Below are 9,929 nucleotides of genomic sequence, written 5' to 3' on the forward strand. Positions count from 1 at the left end.
GCCATGGTTAAAAACCGTATAGAGTGCAATGTCAATATTGTGGTAAGACTGGCATCACGCCATTAAAAGGTCTCATAAAGGGACAATCTTTGTATATACAACATTGAGTAAACTCAGGTCCCCCATTAAGATGTAATCCAAAACCAAGCAACGGTACAGTACTAATATTTGGACAACATATTATGGTCCCATAGATTATTTCTCCTATTCACCAAAGAATATAAAATATTGTTTGTAGTGAACGCCTGTCGACTGTGTCTATCGCGAGGTTACAACAGATAGGTTGGACTGCAGTTCAGTCCTACTTCACCAGTCCTACTTCACAAGTAGGAGTAGAATTCAACAAGACGAGCTGGGGCGGATGGTGTATCATATGTTTGCCAATCCAAAAACAATACAATATTTGATACAAGATCATTAGACTTGATCTGATAAGACAAGGCCTCAATGTGTATGGGCTTCTTCACATGTACAAGTAGTTACCCATCCCCTATCCCTGATGTGGTTAATTCCGCATGACTTGCACTAAAACTGCTTTGACACCATTTCAATTACATTTCATAGGCAAGGCACAGTCAAAATAGCAAACAAAAATCCACTAACACCAATTAAACCCAGTACATGCGGACAGGTGCAGGTAGATAAGAAATACAGAACCGTCTAAAGTGACCTTTGACCTGATTGACCTCGACTTTACCTCTGAAATAAAGGTAAATGAAGGTCATCTCACAGGAATCGCCCTATCTTAGCATAAAAGACATCGTAATTCCTTATAAATGTTTAAATAACATATGTTTAGTGGGGCTGCAAATTTCTAGATGGTGATGTCACATGTAATTTTAAGGTTATCTCTTACCTTTAATCATCATCATGATCTTGAAAATTAAATGTGATGAGCAGCAAGCTATTATCTTTCATTAATTTCTTTCTTGTTAACAGCTAGAATGACAAGCTCTCAAACACCAACATCTGCGAAAACTACAGCATCTGGAATATCAACATCTGGAACAGCTCAAAGACCATCATCTCCTATGACTGGAACAGCTCAAGCACCATCATCTCCTATGACTGGAACAGCTCAAGCATCATCATCTCCTATGACTAGAACATCTCAAGCGCCATCATCTCCTATGACTGGAACATCTCAAGCGCCATCATCCTCCACGACTAGAACATCTCAAGCGCCATCATCCTCTATGACTGGAACATCTCAAGCACCATCATCTCCTATGACTGGAACAGCTCAAGCACCATCATCTCCTATGACTAGAACATCTCAAGAGCCATCATCTCCTGTGACTGGAACATCTCAAGCGCCATCCTCTTCGATGACTGGAACATCTCAAGCGCCATCATCCTCTATGACTGGAAGATCTCAAGCACCATCATCTCCTTTGACTGGAACATCTCCAACGCCATCATCTCCTATGACTGGAACATCTCAAGCACCATCCTCCTCTATGACTGGAACATCTCAAGCACCAGCATCCTCAAAGCCTGGAACATCTCAAACACCATCCTCCTCTATAACTGGAAAATCTCAAGCGCCATCATCCTCCATGACTGGAACATTTCAAGCGCCATCATCTCCTGTGACTGGAACATCTCAAGTGCCAACATCCTATATGACTGGAACATCTCAAGCGCCATCATCCTCTATGACTGGAAGATCTCAAGCACCATCATCTCCTATGACTGGAACATCTCCAACGCCATCATCTCCTATGACTGGAACATCTCAAGCACCATCATCCTCCATGACTGGAACATCTCAAGCGCCATCATCCTCCATGACTGGAACATCTCAAGCCCCATCATCCTCCATGACTGGAACATCTCAAGCACCATCATCCTCCATGACTGGAACATCTCAAGTGCCATCATCCTCTATGACTGGAACATCTCAAGCCCCATCATCCTCTATGACTGGAACATCTCAAGCGCCATCATCCTCCATGACTGGAACATCTAAAGCACCATCATCCTCCATGACTGGAACATCTCAAGCACCATTATCCTCCATGACTGGAACATCTCAAGCGCCATCCTCCTCTATGACAGGTACATCTCAAGCGCCATCATCCTCCATGACTGGAACATCTCAAGCGCCATCATCCTCCACGACTAGAACATCTCAAGCGCCATCATCCTCTATGACTGGAACATCTCAAGCACCATCATCTCCTATGACTGGAACAGCTCAAGCACCATCATCTCCTATGACTAGAACATCTCAAGAGCCATCATCTCCTGTGACTGGAACATCTCAAGCGCCATCCTCTTCGATGACTGGAACATCTCAAGTGCCATCATCCTCCATGACTGGAGCATCTCAAGCGCCATCCTCCTCCATGACTGAAACATCTCAAGCGCCATCATCCTCCATGACTGGAACATCTCAAGTGCCATCATCCTCCATGACTGAAACATCTCAAGCGCCACCATCCTCCATGACTGGAACATCTCAAGTGCCATCATCCTCCATGACTGGAACATCTCAAGCACCATCATCCTCCATGACTGTGACATCTCAAGTGCCATCATCCTCCATGACTGGAACATCTCAAGTGCCATCCTCCTCTATGACAGTAACATCTCAAGCGCCATCATCCTCCATGACTGAAACATCTCCAGCGCCACCATCTCCTATGACTGGAAGATCTCAAGCGCCATCAACTACTATGACTGAATCATCTCAAGCGCCATCATCTCCTATGACTGGAACATCTCAAGCACTATCATCTTCTATGACTGGAACACCACAAGAGACATCGTCCTCTATGACCGGAACACCACAAGAGCCATCGTCCTCTATGACCGGAACATCTCAAGTGCCATCATCCTCCTTGACTGGAACATCTCAAGTGCCATCTTCCTCTATGACTGGAACATCTCAAGCGCCATCATCTCCAATGACGGAATCATCTGAAGCACCATCATCTCCTATGACTGGAACACCTCAAGTGCCATCATCTCCTATGACTGGAACATCTCAAGCGCCATCATCTTCTATGACGGACTCCTCTCAAGTGCCATCATCTCCTATGACTGGAAAATCTCAAGCGCCATCATCTCCTATGACTGGAACATCTCAAGCGCCATCTTCCCGTATGACTGAAACATCTCAAGCGCCATCATCTTCTATGACTGGAACATCTCAAGCGCCATCATCTTCTATGACGGACTCCTCTCAAGTGCCATCATCTCCTATGACTGGAACATCTCAAGCGCCATCTTCCCGTATGACTGAAACATCTCAAGTGCCATCATCCTCCATGACTGGGACATCTCAAGTGCCATCATCCTCCATGACTGGAACATCTCAAGTGCCATCATCCTCCATGACTGGAACATCTCAAGTGCCATCATCCTCCATGACTGGAACATCTCAAGCGCCATCATCCTCCATGACTGGAACATCTCAAGCACCATTATCCTCCATGACTGGAACATCTCAAGCGCCATCCTCCTCTATGACAGGAACATCTCAAGCGCCATCATCCTCCATGACGGAAACATCTCCAGTGCCATCATCCCCTATGACTGGAACATCTAAAGCACCATCATCTGCAATGACTGGAACATCTAACGTGCCATCATCTCCTATGACTGGAACATCCGACGCACTAACTTCAGCTTTGACCGGAACATCTCCAACGCAAACTGCTGCTATGACTGGAACGTCTCCAGCGCAAAGTGCTGCTATGACTGGAACATCTCAAGCACCATCTTCCACTGGAGTTGGCATGACGACGAAGCCATCAGAGAAGCCCGCGACAACCAAAGTTCCAGTCACAGAAAAACCCGGTTTGTTACGTTTAACTTTTTTCAGATAGTTCGACGAGTAGGCATTAGACAGCAAAACTCATGTAAATAAATCCAGTTTTTCCTATAAAGAAATGTATGCATTACCCGTTTTTTTCTTGGCTGAAAAGCAAACTGTGGGAAAGCTACATCGTACTACCCATTACCAATAATGTACCGTATAACAATAGCTTGTTTTTGCTTATAACTGTATATAACATAATACTATTATCTGGATTCTTAAGCATATTGGGAAATGGTTAGATAAAACCGAATTTAATTACGTATTAAGTTTTATTTGCGATAGGAAAGCCAGAAAAGATATTGGCCTTCTCCCTGAGTCTTAACGGAGATGCAACGGGTTTAAATGACACGACATCTATTGCCTACAAGAGTTTGGAGCAAAGCTGCTTAAGCAAGGTGAGTTAAAACTTTTGTATTGTGTATATAGTGTACTTATTCACAACGTTTTCTGCATCTATTTGTCATAGATGGTAAAACCTTCTATCAAAGTTTTATAGTTCTTGTATAAACCGATTGACTTGATGCTCCCACTAAGAGACATTGGGTTTTTCTTGTTATCAATGTTGTTCCTGCATGCATGCATCCTCTAAGTCTGGTTGCGAAATCAACATATTCTCATAACTCGAAAAATCACAACCGCTGAATTACCTGAACATGAAAAAGATGACACATGCAACCTGAGCTACGATCTTTATTGAGGAGGACTTAGTTTCACTTTTAAAACAATCTCTGTGTATCACATGTGAATGAGGACAAATTTAATGTAACTGATTCATATCATAAAAATGTAGAATTCATCAAATTGTATTATGCATTTGAAAGTAATATCTTAAATATGTTTTACAGTTACGTCCAGTATACGATACTCAACGAGGCTTTAAACAAATCCGTATCCTCGGATTCCAGTGAGTATCAGGACTTTGACATTTTATCCTTTACATTAAGTTGAAAACTGACTATCTATCGTGTGTACTCTAATATTGATTATCTTATTGTAGTCTTAGATAAAAGGCGATAGAATCCCCAGTATGACTAGACTATCATAATAATAGTTTTTTCACTTTGATGTAAGGAAAGAGGTGCTACTGTAACACTGTTTTTCTCATGGTAGGGAGACTGACACAGATAGATCCTAAATTTTGCGGCTTTTGTTTGTCTCTTGTCATTAATGGAAACAATGGTACAGTCATGTGGCGTAATGGTGGGGTATTCGGCCCAGAACCCAGCTGTCCCGGGTTCGAATCCCCTGACGCCACCGATGTTGTGCCCTTGGAAAAGGCACTTTACACGACTTTCCCCGCTCCACCCAGGTGTAGAAATGTGTTTACTTTTCTCTGTATGTGGCGCTGTTGAAATAAGTTATAAAAAAACTTGAGTGTAGTGCCACGTCGTCCTTGTCTGTCCAAAAATGAGGTTAAAACATGGTACAGCCAAATCTGAATACTACCTTTAGTAAACATGGAAGGACCAACTGGCAATAGTGGCTCCTTTTTTATGATACCTTAGATTGTGACTGCCATATGGCCAGCTTCCTGTTTATAATTTCACCACCTGTCTTTAATGACAACTTTATAGTGACCACTTTTGCTATTTGGGTAGTCTCGCTATATGCAACTTTGCTTGTACAACATATAGCATGACTTTATCTCACTTTTATTTAACCATGTAGGTCTGGGAGCATCATTGTGAGACATCTCGTCATCTTTGATAGCGAAGATGCAGCCACAAATAACGAGATAATGAGAGCAGTGGAAAACACAGTCCTGAACGGAACCTTCCGCATCGCTAACTTCAGTGTCGAGCCAGACTCTTTCACATCTATTACACTTACAACCGAAGGTGAGATTACAATCATTCTTATTGTGAGTGACATATTCTTTCACTTCAATTACACTTACCATATTAGATTTAGAATTTATTGCTCTTATGAGAGCAGGAAATGTTAGAAATTATTAATGATGATGTCTACACTACTGGTACCAGTTCGCTCATTACTGCTGCAGATGTTGTTTGACGAACGAAATAGCTATATATAGATGAAAAATATGGACACATACAGCTGTACGACACTTTCAGTGACAGTTAGTTTGCAATTGTTGAACGTAGTCTACTGGCTTGTAGCTTGTTTCCTTTCCCCTGATACTTTGATATAAGTACAAGAGTAAACATAAGGTACACTAAATGTAAAACAATGTGCCATTTTAGTAATTATTCTGTAACTGCCACAGAGTAACTGCTGTATTTATCAACATTTAGCTGTCGTGAGATATATTAAGAATTCCAATGATTGCTGCTACATAATTTTTTTAAATTTATTGTAGAAATTGTCGAGCTAGGAGCAGATGGCTTGTGTACCGCCGGCTGTGGTGCTGATGCTATGTGCAATCTGACGACCATATATGGTGTGCTGGTAGCTCAGTGCGTCTGCGCAGACGACTACTGTAAAAATGGCGGACAGTGTGAAGTCATACCTGAGCAGGGACCAAAATGCAGGTAATGCTTTCTTTTCTAGTAGAGGCCAAAATTGGCCAAAAAATATAATTTACTCGTTGAAATCCTTCTAGCGAGCCATTTATTTCATTCATAAGACACATGCAAAGTTTTTAAAAATCTCCCATCATCTTGAAAAAGTGTTTGTCTCTCATGTTACTCAAGGAAATTTCAACACAAATGTGAGATGCTTATCCAGATAAAACAAATCTTCATTCATTTAAATCTATGGCAATCAAATAACAAGCTAGCGAATAACCATGACCATTGTGACTATGCAATACCCATTGTGCATTTGTATAAAATGATTATTTATGATCATCATAACAAGCTGCAAGAAGTTTGGACATCTGAACGCAATTTGATTATTCAGCAAGTTTTTTCCAAGTAACTGTAGTTTCTGAATAAATGTATAAATCTTTATAGTTTGTATATATTTGTTCTTTATTGAACATCCCAGCTGTGAAGCCACTCCGTTTGGTTACTATGGTGGAGCGAGGTGCGAGGTCTACGCGTCCCAGATTGCTGTAATTGGAGTCGGCGCAGGCGTAGGAGGGGCTCTGCTCCTGATCATCTGCTTCCTCGTGGGATGTCTCTGCTGTTCCAAGAGGCGCGCAAAGGATGACATAGAAAGGTATGCCTAACTGTACAAGTGTTTAGGCCAGTGACTGGTCCCTTGCTCCTTTCCCCATACAGTTCTTACATATTGTACGATCTCGAGCCATAGCTTCTGCGGCGTTTAGACTGCGTCTTGTTTTTCTAGCACTTTGAGTCTTTCTAGGAGTCTGGGATTTGCAAACTTCTAGCTTTGTAGACGAATGTTTTGTGATGGTCTCCTTATAACATTGCCAAACCGTCTTAGTCTTAAAGATAGAAATGCTGCAACAATTGACTTGTTGTACCCCGAGTTTAACCCTGATTTTGACGAAAACTACTTGCATGATTATTGTATACGATGCAATTGACGTATGTACGCGTGTGAGTGATACCACATAGTGGTATGAAATTCTAAACATCTCATTTTGTACTTGCCTTTCAGGCCTGGTCAGGAAAACGTGTGGTTGGCTTCAGCTCGACCAGTCAGCTCCATGACAAGAGGAAGACCATCTGACGAGTCTGTGCCTCTCTATAAGTGAGTAATACTTATTGATTTTCGTCAAATCATACAATGTACCAATGATCACACGTACCTTTAAGTATAACATTGCTTATATTAGTTATGCGAAAAAAAATATATGTAAAGGTAGTCCCATAGGATTATTCCATGCATCTCCTTTCGCTATTTTTTACCTCCACAACCAAATTCGCAATTATTTGACACCAACAAGTTATAGATATGAATCTAATCTTAGGATTAAGTCTATGAAGATTAAACATCCAAGTTTAGATATTACAAAAAATATACACAATGCAAATATAATTCAAGCAATCTGAATAAGTCTAAATAGTCAGTATATTATACTTATATGATGGTCACTTTCCATCCTACATTCTCTCCACTCTAGTCTAGTAAAGAACACAGATGCGCACTCAAACGAGTATGGCCAGCAAAACTCGGACTCTCCCCAGAACAACCTGGCACGAGCGTCTCGGCTGACTGGGTCCGAGTTCAACTATCTGAAGGGAGAGCTGACCACCTTCCAGGAGGGTGATGAACACAACCCCAATAGACAGTGGAACCCTACGGTGGAGAACGTTCCAACCAAGAGGGTAAGACTATGGGTGATTTTCGTGCATATAAGTTAAGCCCCCCTCTCACTGGACCCGCGGCACGCTGGCGGCGTTGCTGCGGCCGATCGAATTGACAAAGCACTCAACAAATTTCATCGACAAAAAAAGTATATTTTTTTCAAATTCCGTGTGTTTTGTTTGTGTCTTATTAGTCATACTTGAACCGTTTGAATGATATTCCTATTATAAAGTCAAGGGTAACACAAATCCAGTTTAGGATGCAGCGACGTCGCCAGCGTGCCGCGGGTCCAGTAAGGGGGTCTACTGACTTTTTTGTTTAATTGTGGATGTTGCTCGTGTACTTAACTATTGTGCACAAATTCAGCGCATTCAGCTTGTTTTTCATGCTGCAAGGTTGATTTGAATAAACTGGATTGAATTATGTAATGTAGGCTGGTGTAGTAGTTTTTATTTTTTGTCCTTTTTTAAAGTCGGCATCACCATATTTCAATTGGAAGTTAAGCTGACATTCGATGACATACTGTCCAGGTCGCATGATAGCTCATCTGAGTTTGCGAAATATCTAGACTCACCAAAATTTGACCAGAAGACTTTGTTGAATATCTTATTTCTTGAGTTGAGTTGATATGATTTGTCTGGCAGCATGGTGTACAGCTTTGTTTTGCATTCTAATGGTCACTTGTGTATTAGACCGCGAATTATAAGACATCACAGGCAGCTTTTCATGGCACTTAAGCATTGTATCCTGCGTAGCAATATTGTTCAGAGGACAATACACCCGATTCTCTCATTCTAGGAAGCCATATGATTTTGCCTTTTTGTTTCAGGAATTCAAGCTGCCTCGGCCAAAAGTCTCCAGTGGTGAATGGGACCAGAGTGGGTACTCAGCTTACTACTAGGTGCGTCAGGCGATAGTCTTACTTTGTTTTCTTTTTTTTTAAAGTCTTTATTTTTAAACAACCACCAACTTTGACATGGTTACACTAGCAGTACGACACTAGAGGTAAATAAATTGTAAGATTTTAAAGCATGAAAACTCAGCATTCTGTGCTGGTACATAACATAATGGATTAATCCAATTCTTGGTTCAAGATCTGGGGAGTACACTTTGTTTTGTTAGAAAATAGTTGAATTCAACCATGATAACATAATCATAATAACGTACTTTACTTTTATGTTGAAATTCTCTGTTTCCAGATGCCAGGTCTGGAATCATTGTGGTCACAATGCCTTGACTGGAGGCTGTCTATTCAGCAAGGATGACATATACCAAGGTCTGAAAATGTTAGCCCTGGGTTTTGTGTTACCACATAAAACCATTATTATCATCATTAATATCAACCATGTTCTGATTATTCTATTCTTACTTGTACATTGCTATTGTATATAGTTTCATTTACTTACTGTTTTGTTGATACATGTTTAAAAACATCGTTTTGTTAAATAATATGTTTGACTTCAAGTTTGAAGTGATTTTATTTTGTAGACTGGGCCCCTTGAAAGCCAGTTTGTAAAAGGCTGAAGGGGCCACTCAGAAGTAATGTCGAGCTGTGATTTCTTCAACGCCACGGAACCTTCCCAATCACGATTGATGCTGAAATAAAACTTATCAAATACTGGTGATACCGGTTAGTAAATTTACCCGAAGACACTCCACTTCGTAAAGCATATGACGTTTTACATTCCGCTGACTCTGACTGGGTGAATCATGTACATTACATTTTAACTATAACAGTTTGGGGAATGCATGGACAAACCCTAGGTCATACAAATGTGATGTGTTAACTGATCAATTACGAACCCATTTAATTCTATAGATAAATTCAAATACATTCTAGAAGGAGACAACCCTTGCTGTGTACAAATAGTAAATATATCAAATAATGTTTAGATCTTAGAAATTTTAGTGTAAGTGATAC

The 9,929-nt window shown here is 40.9% G+C and overlaps 1 protein-coding gene across 1 annotated transcript; it reads left to right on the top strand.

Moving 5' to 3' along the window:
- The first annotated feature begins 944 nt into the window (after positions 1-944).
- LOC136449353 (uncharacterized) lies at positions 945-9,402 on the top strand. Its single transcript, XM_066449368.1, has 10 exons — positions 945-3,807; positions 4,112-4,224; positions 4,675-4,733; positions 5,498-5,667; positions 6,150-6,321; positions 6,779-6,952; positions 7,358-7,450; positions 7,824-8,028; positions 8,838-8,909; positions 9,208-9,402. Exons 1-9 carry the CDS (start codon positions 945-947, stop codon positions 8,907-8,909), a joined length of 3,921 nt encoding a protein of 1,306 aa, XP_066305465.1. The 3' UTR covers positions 9,208-9,402.
- The last annotated feature ends 527 nt before the right edge of the window (positions 9,403-9,929 follow it).

This window comes from Branchiostoma lanceolatum, chromosome 15 (genome assembly GCF_035083965.1).
Source record: "Branchiostoma lanceolatum isolate klBraLanc5 chromosome 15, klBraLanc5.hap2, whole genome shotgun sequence".
NCBI classification, from domain to species: Eukaryota; Metazoa; Chordata; class Leptocardii; order Amphioxiformes; family Branchiostomatidae; genus Branchiostoma; species Branchiostoma lanceolatum.